At 47.6% G+C, this 18,702-nt stretch overlaps 1 protein-coding gene across 11 annotated transcripts in view; it reads right to left on the bottom strand.

Annotated features, from left to right (window-relative positions):
- Positions 1-11,976: 11,976 nt before the first annotated feature.
- Positions 11,977-18,702, bottom strand: part of RNF144A (ring finger protein 144A) — a 127,005-nt gene continuing 120,279 nt past the window's right edge. For all 11 annotated transcript variants that reach the window (XM_020912071.2, XM_070451997.1, XM_070451952.1 and 8 more), the window contains one exon: positions 11,977-16,118. In XM_020912071.2, coding sequence (XP_020767730.1) covers positions 15,987-16,118 — 132 coding nt within the window. In that variant the 3' untranslated portion in view covers positions 11,977-15,986. The remainder of the gene's footprint in view (positions 16,119-18,702) is intronic.

Below are 18,702 nucleotides of genomic sequence, written 5' to 3' on the forward strand. Positions count from 1 at the left end.
CCATAGACAGAGTTGCCTGGTGGGTTACAGTCCATAGAGGTAGCAAAGAGTCGGACGTGACTTAGCAACTAAACAACAACAACCATCTGAAGGGTCTCTATTGCATTCTTCTGCTCTCTTTGTCCAAAGATGAATAAACTTACTCTGTAAAGGGCCAGCCAGGGAGTATTTTAGGTTTTGCTGGCCACGTGATGTCGGTTGCAAAGACTCACCTCTCTCCATGTGGTGTGGAGTATGGCTGTGTTCTGAAACTTCTGTAATGGACACAGAAAGGTGAATTTCATGTTGTTTCTGCGTGTCACAATATACCATTCTTCTTTTGATTTTGTCAAACTTAAAAATGTGAAAGTCTCCCTTGTAACTGTACAACAGCAGGCAGCAGGCTGTTTTTGGCTCACAGCTGTGGTTTGTCAGCCCATTTTGGTCCGGCCTTATTCCCAAACCACAGGGTCTTGATTACTGTAGTTTTATAAGAAATTTTGAAATCATGATGTGAGTAGTCCAACTTTGCTTTTTCTTTTTCAAGATTGTTTTGGCTATTCTAGGTTCTTTGCATTCCCATATAAATTTTTGAACCAACTTTCAATTTCTATATAAAACATCTGATGGGGCTTTGAGAACACACTGAATCTATGGAGCAATTTGGCGAGAATTGACATCATAGCACTGCTGAGTCCCCTAATTCACAAACACTGCACATCTCTCTCTCATTCACGTCTGCTTCCACTTCTCTTAGCAATGGGTTAAGGTTTTCAGAGTCAAGTGTCTTATATAGATTTTGTGAAATATATTTCTAAGCATTTCATATTTTCGCTGCTGTTAAAATGGATTTCTAAATTAATTTCTCAAGTGTTTTCTGTGAGCTTAATGAAATACAATAAAAACCCAGGTTTGTGTTCTCAAGTCCCCTGTGAGCATTCACTCCAGATAGAAATGCTCTTCCTAAACTACAAAGCTGAGAGGGCCTCTCTCCTGCTTACAACTTAACCATAGAATAAATGTCAAACATTTTCAGCTTTTCTATCTGCTCAGCACTTGAACTACAAATAATTCCAACTGAATTTTTTTCACTGTTATTTTTTTAATGTTATTAGTATCTTGGGCTTCCCTGGAGGCTCAGCTGATAAAGAATCTGCCTGCAATGTGGGAGACCAGGGTTTGATCCCTAGGTTGGGGAGATTCCCTTGGAGAAGGGAACGGCTACCCACACCAGTATTCTGGCCTGGAGAATTCCATGGAGTATATAGTCTATGGGATTGCAAACAGTCAGACACAACTGAGCGACTTTCACTTTCATTAGTATATTAGTATATTTTTGCCAGCCCCAAGAGAAGAATTTCTAGACAAAGGAGAGGATTCATACACACACAGGGACTTACCAGAAACTATCCCATCCCTGTTGTGACCTCTTCGATAGGTGGCGGGCTCAGAAACGCCATATCTGAGCTGGTTTGGGATTGAGGAGGCTGTTGACAGAGCTTCACCATGATCAGTCTTTGGGCCAGAGGACAGGGTTCACCTCCAAGTTAGCTGAGATCCAGACAAAGAAAGTGGATGTATAACTCTGCTGTCTCCCCCTCCGGACCATCTCACTCCACACCATGCAGGCCGACATCATGGTGAGTATGACTTCGTCTTTGTCTATCTCACTCTCTGCCCGAGTTGTCTGTAATCAACTTGTTCGAACTTGGGGCCATAATGTCCTTCCTACCACAGAGGCAATCAATGCCTTTCGTGGCCTTTCTTCCTTGAAAGTGAAAACCCCTTGCTAATCTCTTTTTTTTGTTGAGTTTCCCACATCATCAACTAAGAACACATCTGCGACTGATTACACAGGGGCCTTCCCCCTGCTCCCCCTTGCAATGTGATTTTACAGCCACTGACACCAGGAGGCAGAAGGTATTTCCCTACTTCTTAACTCTGGAACATTTTTGAGATTTGCCCTGGCAAAAAAACAAAAAGAAAAAAAAAAATACCAAAAATATGCAGCAGAATTAAGGTGAAACTCTTTAAGCCTAGACTTCCAGGGACCCCGCCTGTTCCTTCGCTTTGTTCAACCTCTGTTCAGGTCAGCCTGAGGACAAGACTTGCTGAACTTGCCAGAAATGGGAAGATGGCGTGAGGCACAGCCAAGCTGGTCATCGACCAGCAGAACCTCATACCAGGGTGACCCGAGCCAATCACAGTGCTTGATTGAACTCTGGGGAGACAGGAAGAAGAGCCTCCTGCATGACCACTGGACTCAGGACAAAGATGAATGCTCCTTGTTTTAAACCACTGAATTCAGGAATGATTATCAATAGCAAACAGATACAGTATCTCTTTTTTATGTTACACAGTCAAATGGAGAGAAAGCCTATTGTTGAATGTGTATTTGATAGGTTGTTCTTATTGTTGAGTCACTCAGTTGTGTCTGACTCTTTGTGACCCTGTGGACGGCAGCATGCCAGGCTTCCCTGTCCTACACCATCTCCTGGAGCTGGCTCAGACTCATGTCCATTGAGTCTGTGATGCCATCCAACCATCTCCTCCTCTGCCATCCCCTTTTCCTTTTGTCTTCAATCTTCCCCAGCATCAGGATAATGCCTGTCAAATACTAGCTCTAATGCACAGAGTGGGGACTCCCCCATATCAACCTTTGAAACGCTATAAACTGTTCTCATTCTGGGGTTGGGTAATGTGTTGAAGAGCTATAACAGCCTTGCCAGAAATAAGTGTGAGATACAAATCTAGATTCAGCATTTGGCCTAAATCATGAACTCCAAAGTGCTCAGTTTTATCTGACTCTTTGGGACCCCGGACTGTAGCCCACCAGGCTCCTCTGTCCATGGAATTCTCCAGCCAAGAATACTGGAGTGGGTTGCCATTTCCTCCTCCAGGGGATCTTCCTGACCCAGGGATCAAACCCAGGTCTCCTGCGTCACAGGCAGATTCTTTACCATCTGAGCCACCAGGGAAATTATAGGTGGCGCTAGTGGTAAAGAATCCTCCTGCCAATGCAGGAACATGAGACCAGGTAGGATCCCTGAGTTGAGAAGATCCCCTGGAGGAGGATATGGCAACCCACTCTAGTATCCTTGCCTGGAGAACCCCATGGACAGAGGCACCTGGTGGGCTACAGTCCATGGGGTCAAAAAATGTCAGACATGACTGAAGTGACTTAGCACACACGTGAACTCCAAAGAGCAGGCTCACAAATTCCACGGCAGAACACTCACAGCAGAACTCTCTCCTTCAGCTGGCTGAGTGGTCGTGGAGTCCCACCTTGGCCCATGGAAATGGGTGCAGATTCATACAGGAGACAAGCAACTTGGGGAGAAAACTTTGGCTGAGGTTATTATTTTGCTCACCTGGGGAGGAAAAGCCATTGTAAACCTCACCATGGAACTTGGCTCCTGCATTTTCCCTCAGAATATGATTAATTACTCTCTAAACAATAAAAGCCTTCCAGGAACAATAGAAGGCAGCTACTACAGAATATTCATAAATATTCAACTGAAGCCTGGTGGGAACCTTATACTCCCACCAGGACTCTGTGCTGACATTGGAAGTCAGACCCCCAACTCAGAGACATTAAACTGTGCAGAAAAATATTGACATAAGTGAGGCTGGTATGACTCGTCAGAGTGCCATGTCCTGCTTTTTCCAGGACATTGGGAATTAACTTGGACCTGATGATGAAACTGAGGTCTGAAATGCTGGCAGCCTCTTTATTTCTGTGACCAGCTCGTATGGATGTCAGGGGTGCATAGAACAGGGCTACTCAGGCCACTATGTTAGTAGAGCCCAGGTCAACAAAATATTGTTTTATTTGTCTTGGGGTTCTTTCTTTTGCAGCCACTCTTTTAGAAATCATTGGTGCCCACATACTAGACATTAGGAAAAATGAAGTGTAGACTCAGGCCCTGTGTTCTCCCCAGGAAACTATATCCCAAAAAGGAGTGAAGACACAAATAGGCCACTGCAATGCATCTTAAATGCCATCTTGATCAAATATAAGGGGCGGGGGCATGCAGGGGCTCCAGGAGCTTGTCAGGGGTGTGGGAATGGGCTAGTAGCTGGATTGATGGAAAGCCTTTATATAGCATGGGATGTCTGAGCAGGGTCGCCTAGAGGAGGTCAGCAGTTCTTCCAGGTGAGAAGACAGAAGCAGGAGATTCCTGGCATCGCTGGTGTGGCTTGCGAAACAGTGAAGGACAGTGAGGTTGTGGTTAGAGAGCAAGAGCTGGAAAAATCAGAGCTAAATCTGTAGTGGTCATTTGGAGTCCCAGAAAAACGCTGTGACCTTCCTCCCTCCGTCTCACTGTTGGTTTATTCTGGCTGAAGTTTCTGCACAAGGGAAAGGCTCTAGAGGGTCTTGGAGTATTTGTCTGGCTGAATCCTTTGTAATTTGTGGGGAACAAAAGAATCATCCAGCACCCTTGGTTACCATGAGCTTTGAAAATGACTGAAGGTCCTATAAAGAAAGCTGAGTGCCGAAGAATTGATGCTTTTGAACTGTGGTGTTGGAGAAGACTCTTTTGAGTCCCTTGGACTGCAAGGAGATCCAACCAATCCATCCTAACGGAAATCAGTCCTGAATATTCATTGGAAGGACTGATGCTGAAACTGAAACTCCAATACTTTGGGCACCTGATGCGAAGAACTGACTCATTGGAAAAGACCCTGATGCTAGAAAAGATTGAAGGCAGGAGGAGAAGGAGATGACAGAGGATGACATGGTTGGATGGCATCACTGATTCAATGGACATGAGTTTGAGTTAACTCCGGGAGTTGGTGATGGACAGAGAAGCCTGGCATGCTGTGGTCCATGGGGTCACAAAGAGTCGGACATGACTGAGCAACTGAACTGAACTAAACTGAAGGTCCTACAGACCCTGCATCCACTGGGGACACCACCAAGCTTCCTTTGTGGAGCTTTCTCAGGGGCAGACCTGTCTCTGGGAAAGCAGAATGCCAGCATAAGGGCAAGTGGAGACTGCGTGGACTGAGTGGTCACTGGTGACTTCAGCAAGAGATGTTTGAATGGAGCAGTGGGTATTGAGAAAAAGCAGAAAAAATCAGTGACCTTACTTTGCTGACAAAGGCCCATCTAGTCAAAGCTATGGTTTTTCCAGTAGCCATGTATGGATGTGAGAGTTTGACCATAAAGAAAGCTGAGCACCCAAGAATTGATGCTTTTGAGCTATGGTGTTGGAGAAGATTCTTGAGAATCCCTTGGACATCAAGAAGATCCAACCAGTCAATCCTAAAGGAAATCAACCCTGAACATTCATTGGAAGGACTGATGCTGAAGCTGAAACTGAAGCTCCAATACTTTGGCCATCTAATGCGAAGAGCTAACTCCTTGGAAAAGACCCTGATCCTGGGGAAAACTGAAGGCAGTAGGAGAAGGGGACGACAGAGGATGAGATGGTTGGGTGACATCACTGACTCAATGGACATGAGTTTGAGTAAACTCCAGGAGATGGTGATGGACAGGGAAGCCTGGCGTGCTGCGGTCCATGGGGTTGCAAAGAGTTGGACAGGACTAAGTGACTGAATAAGTAGGTGCAGAGATGGTGAGTGTGGTGTGAAAGCAGATGAGAGGATTGGAAACCCATTTATGTCACTTACGAAGAGGTTCAGGTGCCAAGCTTTAGGTCCTCGCATCTGTGAGAATGTGGTCACAGATGAGATCTGATCATTGCTTCTCAAGTTTCTGTTTACATGGAAGAAAGACCCTAGGGTAGTGCCCATGCTCACACCCTGTATAATTCAACACCTGGAACTTGCTTCTAACCAAGGCAAAGATGTCACTCCCATGATTAGTCTACACGCTCACACACACATACATGTATCTATACATATATGCTGTTGTTTAGTCACTAAGTCATGTCCAACCCTTGGTGACCCATGGACTGTAGTCCATCATGCTCCTCTGCTCATGGGATTTCCCAGGCAAGGATGCTGGATGGATTGCCATTCCCTTCTCCAGGGGATCTTCCTGACCCAGAGATGGAACCTGCATCTCCTATGTCTCATGCGATGTAGGTGGATTATTTACCCACCTAAAAAGTCACCTAGAAATCACCCTAAAATCCAGATCCTAACTCAGTAGATCTTAGGTGAGGCCTGAGGTTTTGTTTCTAGTGGTTCTCAAGCACCTGTCATGCCTCTGGTCTAAAAACCCACCTTTTCAGTATAAAGGAGATCGACGCCTACTGAGATTCCTCCCAACTCCAGGAATACACCAGCTGGAGGGAATCACATGGGCATCAAAGAAAAGAAGTTATCACCGTTTGCAAATATCTAAACTGACTTTTGCAATTTCACTAAACATTGAAAAAGTATGTTGGACAAGTTTAAAGGCATATGGAATTATTTCACAGAAGTCATTTTCAAGAAATTCTTAAGGCTCTACAGGAGAAATGAAAAGACTAATGATGAAATAAATGTTGGAAAGAGAAGATTACAGAGAAGTGCTAGCTCTAACTAGATATTCCATACACAGTGGTGCGCGTGGGTCCTTATGCAGGACGTAACCTGTTTCGGTAGAAGCCTGCTTCTGTGGCTCTGATCACTGTGGGGGTGGGAGGAGGCGCCCTTCTCTCCCTGTCTGTGCTGACACCGCCCCCCCACAATCCCATTGCTTCCAGGAGTTTGCTCAAGCAGGAAGCTGCTCCTCTCTGCTCTCACTGAGCTTCGGGGCAGGTGTAACCTTCACATCTCTGCACCCCGTGGCTGCAATGCCTGAGGACAGGAACCTGCTCATGTGCTTTGGTCTGTGTGCAGAATTCAGGTGCTGAGGAGAGAGAGAGATCTGCTGAGAAGATGATGGAGGCTGGGGGTGTCTACCCCTGGGCACCAGGCTCCCCTCTCATAAGAACAGGTGATGTCTGAGGGGTCCTTCCAGGTCTGGGATTCTGGCGATCCTTCCCTGGGGAGCTTCCAGAGGGATGAGTGCTCCTCTCAATTGTTGGTATTAGGGGTCTCTAGGGATTCCCCCTAGGAGGTCAGAGGAGTCAAGAATCTGTTAGTCCTTCAAAGGCAAGTTCTTTTGTCTCTGCCTAAAGCTACGCCAGAGAATCCACACTCCTGGGAGATAATAATGTCTTAGAATTTTAAAAGCATAAATAAGGAGCAGTGCAGGAGGGCTGGGGTCAAAATCTAACTTTTAAGAAATTAAAAATCAAAAACAAAGTAGAAAGGATAGTGTAATGAACACCCATGCACTTTCCAGCTAAATTAAAAATAAAAATAAAACCTGAATGCTATAGAGCTCAGTTATATACCTAATGTGTGAAATAAACATCACAGGCGGGGCTGAGGCATCTCCGAAGGGTGTCCCCTTCCTTCCGTCACCCTGCCCCCCACTTTCCTAGAAAGTAACTGACATTGTGGATCTGATGTGCACTGGTTCTGTTTACAACACTTTTACCACGTGTATGTATGTATAAACTATGCAGTGTAATTTATGGTAATATTTTTGCAGTATGTTACAATACACAATATATACACAATAATTTTGTTTAGAGTGGATCAAGAGAGGAAGGACACAAAAACGCGTGATGGGCAACACATGAGTCCAGCAGGGCAGACCCGTCCCCCACTGGCCACCACGTCCTAGGGGGTGGCCAGTTCTCCCAGAGCCCCTTTCTCACTGCGCTGTGGGGATCACAGTCCTGGCAGACTTGGGAGCACTCGAATTGGCACCTGCATGGAGACAGAAAACTGCCTGGCCTATTCGTAACCCAAGGGGCCCAATTCATAACACATGTAGAGTGAGACTTCTGCCTCTAGATGGCCTGTCTGTCTTCAGTTCAAATTTAATGGCTGATTTCTTAACTGAATGACCCAAGTAACTGACACCCCTCCAATAACACACACACACACACACACACACACACGGCAATTTATTCCTCCATTTAACAAGCTCCTAACAGTCTCTACTATGTCAGACTTGATGATGCAAACAAGAAAAAAACCTGTATTTATAATATTAATGTCGTAAATTCCTGGGTAAAACTAACAATTAAGTCTACTTTTCTGAAACGTCATTGATTTGCTTTTTGTATAAAAATTTTAAATAAATAAATACTGAAAAAAGCAAGATAAAAATTCCTGGATAAAATAATTGAGTCTACCTTTCTGAAACTTCCAAAATTGACTCCTTTCATATAAAAATTTTAAATAAATACATATTGAAAAAAGCAAGATAAAAAAGTCCCATAAAGGATCTTAACCCTCCTTTTCAAATGAAGAAAAGGATGCCCTGGTAAGACACAGGCCTAAGAATTCACCCACGGGGACTGGAGCCCAGGGCGCCCTGCGGGTCGCGGCCACACTCCTGATCATGACGCTCCGGCTCGTGCTGGGCGTCGGCCTCACCCCTAAACATGCGGCTGCGTGATGCCAGAAAGGGAGGAGTGGGTTGTGAAAGCTCCAGTAGTGAGCGGGAATGGCCACTTTTAAATGACTGAGAGCCCAGGAAACAGGAGCATTTGATGCTGTCTGGGGTCTGGCCACATCAACAGCTATGCTCTCCCCCAGGACCCGGGCACAGCAACCCTCCACACAAACACACACACACACAAGCTGCGGTCAATACCCACACCCGCCCATGCTCCGTAATTTGAGTCCCCTAAGAGTCTGTGATGTGGGCGAGTGCAGGCACAGAGGAGTATTCTTTGTGGGGAGAACAAGTCCATGTACCTATGTGTACACACACACACACACACACAAACCATGTACACAGACACACACCATGTACACACAAACCATGTACACACACACACCATGTACATACACATACACCATGTACACACAAACCATGTGTACACACACACAAACCATGTACACACACACACCATATACACACAAACCATGTACACACACACACACCATGTACACATACACACCATATACACACAAATCATGTGTACACACACACAAACCATGTACACACACACAAACCATGTACACACACACACCATATACACACAAACCATGTGTACACACACATGTACACACACAAAACACATGTACACATGCAAACCATGTGTACACACACACACACAAACCATGTGTATACACACACAAATCATGTGTACACACACACCCCATGTACACACACACACAGATCTATTTTGCTTAAAAGCAGTTGCTCCTCAGCAGAGTGTCCTCTGGGGTGATTCCCATCTTCCTGGTCAGCTTGAAGACCTGAGGTCCAACCAGAGTGGGGCTGCTTCAGGGTTGAGGAAGCTTGGCAACCCCCTGCCTTTGACTCTCGTCTGCCTCCTTGGATTGGCCTCCACTTGGGCAGGGTCATCCCACCCACGGACCATGCTCCCCGTCACGGGCTGAGCTGTCCCCCCCCCAAAACATGCTGGAATCCCCACCTCTAGCACCCGTGACTGTGATCTCATGTGGAAACAGGGCCTTTAAAGATGCTCAGCTTGAGGTCACCCTGGACTTGGGGCGGGGGCAGCTAATCCAGTGGCTGGGGTCTTCACAGAAGCAAACGTGGATGCAGACAGAGCAGCACACGGGGGAAAGAGCATGAGAAGATGCAGACAGACTAGGGGCGGCCCGCACAAGCCCGGGGCTGCCCGAGATGCTGGCAGAGCCCCCGCTGGGAGGGAGGCTGGCACGGGCCTGCACTTGGGCTTCTCAGGAGCCACCTTGCTTCCTGCAGACCATGGGCCCCTGGCCTCCAGAAGCAAGAGAGAAGACATTCCCGTTGTTTCAGCCCTATTTGTGGTGCTCTGTCGTGGCGGCCCTAGAAAGCTGATGCACCTGCCACCCCCCCCAGCTTTAGAATGAAGCCCCAGGACTCTGTGGGCTATGCCTCCCGAGGGGGGACCCCTCAGTGGCCGTCCAGATTCAGTATGCCCATCAAAGTGCTTGCGCTTGCTGGACTGGGCCATTCCCTCATTTCTGCTCGGCCGACGCTTCTTCATCTGCTAGACCCAGTCCACACACCTCACCCCCCCCACAACCCTCCCTGACCACCTGTCCTGGGTGCAGTGCCACGGGGCGGCCACCAGGGCCCTGGCCACACCTTGCCCTGATCGCTGACCCACAGATCGGCCTCCCTCCAGACGAGGAGCCCCCGTGAGCAGGGACACCATGTCTTCAATGCCAGCAACGGGTCATCCGCTCACAGCATACTCCTTCCTGCACCCGCATCTCCAGAGTCTAAGGATGGCTAATATTTATTTTTTAATTAATTACTTAATTTTCGGTTGTGCTGGGTATTCGTTGCTGTGTGGGCTTTTTTCTGGTAGCGGCGCGAGCAGGGGACACTCTCTCGTCACGGTGGAGGGGCTGCTCATCAGGGTGGCTTCTCTTGTTGTGGAACATGGGCTCCAGGGCATCTGGGTTCATCAGTTCTGTCTCCTCAGCTCAGAGTTCGGGCTCAGCAGTTGTGTCTTAGATGCTCCACGGCATGTGGGATCCTCCCAGACCAGGGATCTAACCCACATCTGCACTGGCAGTGAATTCTTTATCACTGAGCCACTGGGGAAGGCGAGGATGGGTTTTAAACTGTAGCCACAGGACAGGTAACTAACTGCCTTTTCCTAGCCTTTCATTTTATGCTAATAAGTGCAGTAAATTAAAAGACGCTTACTCCTTGGAAGGAAAGTTATGACCAACCTAGACATCATATTAAAAAGCATAGACAGTATTTTGCCAACAAAGGTCCGTCTAGTCAAGGCTATGGTTTTTCCAGTGGTCATGTATGGATGTGAGAGTTGGAGTGTGAAGAAAGCTGAGCGCCGAAAAATTGATGCTTTTGAACTGTGGTGTTGGAGAAGACTCTTGACAGTCCCTTGGACTGCAAGGAGATCCACCCAGTCCATCCTAAAGGAGATCAGTCCTGGGTGTTCACTGGAAGGACTGATGCTAAAGCTCAAACTCCAGTATCTTCATGGCCACCTCATGGGAAGAGTTGACTCATTTGAAAGGACCCTGATGCTAGGAGGGGTTGGGGGCAGGAGGAGAAGGGGATGACAGAGGATGAGATGGCTGGATGGCATCACTCGATGGACATGAGTCTGAGTAAACTCCGGGAGTTGGTGATGGACAGGGAGGTCTGGCGTGCTGCGATTCAAGGGGTCGCAAAGAGTCGGACACGACCGAGCGACTGAACTGAACTGAACTGATATATTCTTCCAGGAAATGTAGATGAAGCAAATGAAAATCAAGGTGGAATACTCAAGAGTTATTAATTTTTTCTCCTATTAAACTTAGCATCCATGTTTACTCTTTTTTTCTAGCAATGACAAGATGATCACTGATTCTTACGACGCTCCCCTAAACTTCGGTAGTTTTTTAAGTACTTGTCTCCATGGATGGAGGCAGAGAACTGCGGTTGAGGTGCTTTCTGATGTCATTTTCCTAGAGAAGGCACAAGTGGGGTTCACTTACCCAGCACCCCACATGATTTTGGCTTCGAGAGAGTTGAGAACGTTCCCAAGAGAGAAAACCTCAGCATATACAGATGTGCCTGAAGGGTGTCTCGCCAAGTGAAATGTACAAAAGCAAAAGCAATGAGCAAAGGAAACAAAGCAGAAATAGACTTTTAGTTACAGACAACAATTGTGGTTGCCAGAGGGAGGGGGCTGGGGGACAGATAAAACATGAAGGAGATGAAGAGGTACACACTTCCAGCTGTGAGACTAGTTCTGGGATGTAACATAGAGAATAGAGTCAGTAAGACTGAAGCACCTTTATACAGTCAGAGCTACCATGTGACAAACGGTTGCTGGTCTTACTGTTGGTGATCATCTCATAATGTATAAAAATACTGAACCACAATGCTGTACACCCATAAAATTATTCTACTGCATGTTAATTATAACTCAATTTTTTTAAAAGCTGTGTTCCCAGTGGCATAAGGACCCTCTCCCGTCCACCTCCAATCCTCACAATATTTTCAATCTTCAAGCCAGCAGTCAACTAAGAGTGTAAGAAAGATGGAGCCAGACAGGATTTACAAAAGTAACCTGTATTCCAGCCAAAATATCTTTAAAAAGAAATCCCTTCTAAAGGGGTAGGGGACAAACTACATAAGACACAATACACTTAAAATATGTATTGAAATTACAAATCAAACTTGTCTATATGATTCCAAAGTACAAAACACGACATTAAAAGGCGTTCAAACAGCTCTTTTATACATCACAGTGTGAGTGGCACAAAATGTACTGACATTTCAAAATCACAAACCAAACTTGTTTTGGTTTTTTTGTTTGTTTGTTTGTTTTTACCACCACTTGTCAAATACATAATGTATACATGTGCATGACTCATTCATGCATGTTTTTACACAAGAGTAGAATACACCCACGGTAAAATGAGATGAGGGAAAGGTCGGGTACCTACCCCTCCCTGAAGGCTGCTGGAATCTCGGAAGACAGGATTGTGCAAACTAAGGAGGGGCGAGCATGGGCTTGGCGCCCCCAAACAGCAGGCTCTCCGGGTCGGGACGCATCAGTCATTCTGCTTTCACGCACCCCCTTCTTTCCAGCTGGCAATTTTGACAACACCAGTCACAACTCTTCATTTTGTTTACTTTCATAAGGGCTTGGGTTAATGATAAGGAATAAACAAGCTTTGGTATTTTTGAAAGAGACCTTCAGGAAGCTTTATACATGCAAAATGTTTTCCCTTGATGATTTCACTGTGATTTATATATACATAGACAGGTATTTATTAATCAACGAGAATCTGAGAAATAGACAAAAAAAAAAAAAAAAAAAAGCCCACCCTGGTTCTTTCCAGTACTCTCATTTTTAAACACAACCAAGGGAAAACACTCTCTTCTAATTTGCAAAATAACTTTTAACTTTTGGAACACAGGTGAGAAAGATGAAATAATCTTGGAGTAATTTCTGCATATCTGATAAGCCCCTTTCCCCGGGTCCTATGTGCTCATCAGGAATTTGTCTGGTTCTTAAACCGGTTTTAAGAAACAGTATGCTGTAAAGAGAATCTGTTCCCCTTTAAAAAGATTCCAGAAGGGGCAGACATCATTCCTTAGCTCCTCCCGGGGGTGAAGGAAACACTGATGGGCCAGCATTCGGGCCTTCAAAGGTTCTCTTTATGCTCAGGTCCTGGGTGGGTCTCTGCTGAGTCACCATCTACAACGACGCCCCTGAAGGCGCTGGTACCCGGTGACAATGGTGAAGCTGGGCTGGCCAGGCTACAGGACGCAGGGCGGAGCCCGGCTCAGAGCCCAGGCATGGCCAGTGAAACCTCACTGCACCATCCATTCCCAGAGGACTCCGATCACCACACCCTCCGTCGCCCCCACCCAGCCAGGGGCACTCAGCCATAGTCCATCTCCGTGTTCTTCTTCCCCTCCCCAGCCCCCCAGAATTAAAGGCCTCTAAATAAATCAACAGATGTGTGCTTCCAGAGGGTCAGTGTGAACACCACCTGTCAAAGGTCATCTTCGATTAAAGCCACATCCGCAGTGTCAAACACCCAGGCTTTCCTGGGAGTGACGGCAAGGTCAGAAACCACAACACGGGCCATCTCCCCACATCCTGTGTACACCTGACATCAGGCCCGGTCCATCCTGTGTCCCCATGAACAACAGGGACGGTGCTCCTCGCTGAAAGGAGAGGCGTCAGATGGTGATGCTGCAAGTCTCCGAAAGGCTCTCAAGGCGACCCTGCCGGTGTCTTTCTAGGGAACAGGCAGCTTTATTTTTGCTTTTCCTAAATTACACTGAGCACTCTCAGGCAGGCTTGATGTAAAAACTCAGAGCAAGCAGATGTGACTCAGGCCCCAGGGGACCCCAGAATCCCGGTGTGTCCTACCCGGGTCGCACCATGTGCGGTGAACTGTCAGGGCTAAAGGCACAGGGCTGGCAGGGGCTCTGCGTGTGCACAATCTACCCGTGGACTCCCCCAGGAGAACAGGCGGCCCAGCCTGCTAGGAATGAAAGGACCTGAGCGCTGGCCCAGGAAAGGCAGCGTTTCCAACAGCTCTGGTCCCCACCCCAAAGTAAGGGGCACTACCGCCTGGACCCCTGGACCTGACGGAGAGCAGCAAGTACAGACAGGGTGATCTGGGATGGGAAGCTCTGCCCAGTGCGCCACTGGACACGGGCCGCAAGCCTGCTGTCTTCCATGAGAACTTTAAAGGGCACTCACAAATCGCAATGAACTCTCGAGCCTGGGCCACCAAGCTCACCTTCAGCCGCAGAGACTCAGCGCCCAGGCTTCATCCAGGCAGATGGCCACGGGCATGTCCTCATCCTTAGTGAGTTTTCAAACTGCAATTATATGGAGGCTGTTCTGCACATAATTTTGACACAGACTGGCTCCCTGAAATGGCTTCAGTTTCAAAAAGAAAATGAATCCTAGAGGGAAAGAGTGATCCTGTTTCTCCTAAGCTGATTAAATGTTAACAAATAAAAGTCATTTCTCTACGAGAAGGTAATCGAGGACCTGAGCTGGATACACAAACGCAGACGTCAAGGATACAAAACACCACGCTGTACCAACGTGCCTGACACAAGCAAACAACAGAAATAAAAGACTTCGTTTTCATTTTACTCTTTCGCGGAATGCTCAATAAGTTTTAAAAAGTTCCACCATGATCAATTCACAACAATCACCTACTATGTTTAGAAGTCCCAAGCTGGATGAAGTCAATGTGCTCTTTGAAAGCCACAGTAAAGCCAACTGTCTGTAAAGCAGACATTGCCCAAAGTTAACTTATGGAGCCCGGGATGTGTTATTGATCTGGGCATCCACCTGCCCTGGTCACGGTCACACACAGCTGTAAAAAGACCGAGTGGTAATACCCCCTCAATCAGAACAACTAAGTGAAGCGGAAGATTTTTTTCAGCAGGGGCAAAGGGGTAAGCAGCAGGACTTGGAACTGTGTAAGAGAGATGATTTCTCCAGAATAACTCAGTCATGTCAAAACCGTGAACATCCAGAAGCTTGTCCCCCAGCCCCCTGCCAGGAAGCCCTTCCCCTGGACTTCAGGGTCACTATTCCATTTGGTTTTGTCTGCTTGAGACTGACGCTGCGGCCAAACCACAGGGATTCTCAACAAAACTATTACCAAGTAAAACATTTGGTTTCTGAAGACATGAGAGGAGCCCTGCGATCCGAGCTGAATCGGTAGAGAGAGAATAACAAAAGGCAAACCTAGGGTGGAGATGTTCCTTTAAATGCATCAGTATGTTCAAAAGAAACTCAGTGATAAAGGAAACACGCTGATAACAGTATACAGCGCACAGCAATCCAAAAAGTCTCCATGAGCATAAAGAAAAGACACAAAGAGTACACAAGGCTTCCTAAATCTCTTGCAAAGTGGCCGAGCCAGAAAGGCCATTTCATCATAACTTCTTAAAACCGCACATCTTAAGAGAAGGCATACAATGGTTTCGATGCACCGTGTTGATTTTTCACTACTTGGTTGGGGGGTGGGGGGGAAGCCTTCTAAAAAGGATTTTACTAAATGCCATTAGTAATAAAAAGAGTTGTCCCAAACAGAATGCTTTTTCTCAAGTCAGAACACTCGGATTCTGCCTGAAGTGAAACGCGATCCTTAAAGGACTTCTCTCAGCCACGAGGAGGTGCCAGCTTGAAGCCAGGGAGGAGACAGACTGCACTCCGCTTGAGATGATCCCCTCGGCAACATCAGAGGGTCCCGGTCCAGCGGGACGGGGAGAACGTCACCGGGGTGGGGGGCGCTCAGCACGGCACCTCCCTCGGCGAGTCTGCAGAGACCCACCCTGTGTGACGCGCCCCACCCACGCCAGCCTTGCCTCCCCCCTGCCGGGGGTGACCGCACCTGGGGCCTCGGCCGACGACCTGACATCAGTCCCTGGAATCACGGCGTCCTGGCGTGACACTGTGAAGCTCAATGGGGCACATAAGGCAAGAGAGATGTTTAGTGAGAGGGGGACAGCGGGGTGGGGTGGGGGAACCACGCTTCCCGCAGGCGGGGGTCCTGCTCCAGCATCGCGCCGTTCTCTAGGTGGGCAGAGGGTCATCATCACCTTTACTGCACTTGCATTTGCAGCAAAGTACAAACGGAGTGGCCAGGAGCAGGAAAGGGGAAGCCACCAGGAGCAGGAGCCCAAATCCAGCAAAGATGCCCACGACCTGCGAGAAGGAGACAGGAGCAGAGGGTGAGGGGGCTGGTCTATAGGTTCCACAGCTTAAGTACGAGCCGCACAGCCACCCACTCAGCCATCACCCACCTACCCAGCCATCCATCCACCCACCTATATCCATCTCTCCATCCATCCACCCACCTATATCCATCTCTCCACCCATCCACCCACCTATATCCATCTCTCCATCCATCCACCCACCTATATCCATCTCTCCATCCATCCACCCACCTATATCCATCTCTCCATCCATCCACCCACCTATATCCATCTCTCCACCCATCCACCCACCTATATCCATCTCTCCATCCATCCACCCACCTATATCCATCTATCCATCCATCCACCCACCTATATCCATCTATCCATCCATCCACCCACCTATATCCATCTATCCACCCATCCACCCACCTATATCCATCTATCCACCCATCCACCCACCTATATCCATCTCTCCATCCATCCACCCACCTATATCCATCTATCCATCCATCCACCCACCTATATCCATCTATCCATCCATCCACCCACCTATATCCATCTATCCACCCATCCACCCACCTATATCCATCTATCCATCCATCCACCCACCTACCCAGCCACCCATCCACCCACCTATATCCATCTATCCATCCATCCACCCACCTATATCCATCTATCCATCCATCCACCCACCTATATCCATCTACCCATCCATCCACCCACCTATATCCATCTATCCACCCATCCACCCACCTATATCCATCTATCCATCCATCCACCCACCTATATCCATCTCTCCATCCATCCACCCACCTATATCCATCTCTCCATCCATCCACCCACCTATATCCATCTATCCATCCATCCACCCACCTATATCCATCTATCCACCCATCCACCCACCTATATCCATCTCTCCATCCATCCACCCACCTATATCCATCTATCCACCCATCCACCCACCTATATCCAACTCTCCATCCATCCACCCACCTATATCCATCTCTCCATCCATCCACCCACCTATATCCATCTATCCATCCATCCACCCACCTATATCCATCTCTCCATCCATCCACCCACCTATATCCATCTCTCCATCCATCCACCCACCTATATCCACCTACATCCATTCATCTATCCATCCATCCATCTATACATACATGTATACATTCACCTATAGCCACCCATCTATCCACCATCCACCCATGTATATCCACCATCTCTCCAGCCATCCGTCCATGCATCCACTCATCCATCCATCCATCCATTATACACACAACATCCATCCGTCTTTCCATACATCCATCATTTTTCCTTCCACTTGTCCATCCATCTATCCATCTATCTACAACCTGTATCATTCATCCATGCATCCATCAACCCATTTATTCACCCACTCATCATCTACCCACCATCCATCTATCCATCATCCACTCACCCATCCATCCATCTGCCCATAGTTCTTCCCCTTCACTTCCTTCCTTTCATTCACCCTCTCTTTCCCCCTTTTCTTCTTCCTTTCCCTATCCCTTCTTTCATCAAAGTAACCAGACATCCATTCAATAATAGATTCAATTAGCCATCAAGCATCCTCTGAGACCAACACTGTATTAGGTGCTGCAAACACAAAGGCACAGGAGACCTTGGCTCTCAGCTACCACCCAGGCTGGTGGAAAGACAGCATGATTACAGCTGACAATAATACAGTTTACAAAAACTGCTATCAGGTTCCAGGTGTAAAGGAAACCCGGAGCCGGACACGTACATGAGCCATGGGCAGGAGAGTGTGCAACGGGAAACAGTTGAGATTATAAAAGGCTTACGAGGAGATGGGTGGTAAACAGGAATGCCTGGGATAAGGCACTCCATGTGGGAGAGCAGAAAGGCATACACAGGTGCATGAGGGAGTAACCAGAAACCACGTGGCATCACCGACTCAGTGAACATGAATTTGAGCAAACTCCAGGAGATAGTGAAGGACAGGGGAGCCTGGCGTGCTGCAGTCCATGGGGTCACCAAGAGTCAGACACGACTGAGTGACTGAACACGACCTGTGTTATTCTTGGACTTTAAAGTCCAACATGTACTGTTACCAATTTTGATTTGGTTTAGAACATACGTTTACCCCTAGGGATGAGTACATACCAAAGGAAATAAGCCTCAAGTGTACACATGCTGTCATTCAAATTAGGGAAGGAAGCTGGACAAAGAAGCTGGGAAGTTGCCCCTTACCTGGCTCCCTCCATCAGCTCCTACAGCCAGAATCGGAATCTGAACTGAAGGTGGAGTTTATCTGCCACCTAGTGTTCAGAGCGATAAATATGCAAATTCCGGGGCTCGCGGTTCTAATTCTCACTCAGTGTGTTCACCTCTCTGGGTTTCCTGCTAAGTCACTTCAGTTGTGTCCGACTCTTTGCGACCCCATGGACTCAAGCCCACCAGGCTCCCCTATCCGTGGAGATTCTCCAGGCAAGAATACTGGAGTGGGCTGCCATTTCCTCCTCCAGGGGGATCTTCTCGACCCAGGAATCGAACCCGTGTCTCTTATGTCTCCTGCCTTGGCAGGCAGGTTCTTTACCACTAGCACC

The sequence above is a fragment of the Odocoileus virginianus genome, chromosome 2 (genome assembly GCF_023699985.2).
Source record: "Odocoileus virginianus isolate 20LAN1187 ecotype Illinois chromosome 2, Ovbor_1.2, whole genome shotgun sequence".
Lineage (NCBI taxonomy): Eukaryota > Metazoa > Chordata > Mammalia > Artiodactyla > Cervidae > Odocoileus > Odocoileus virginianus.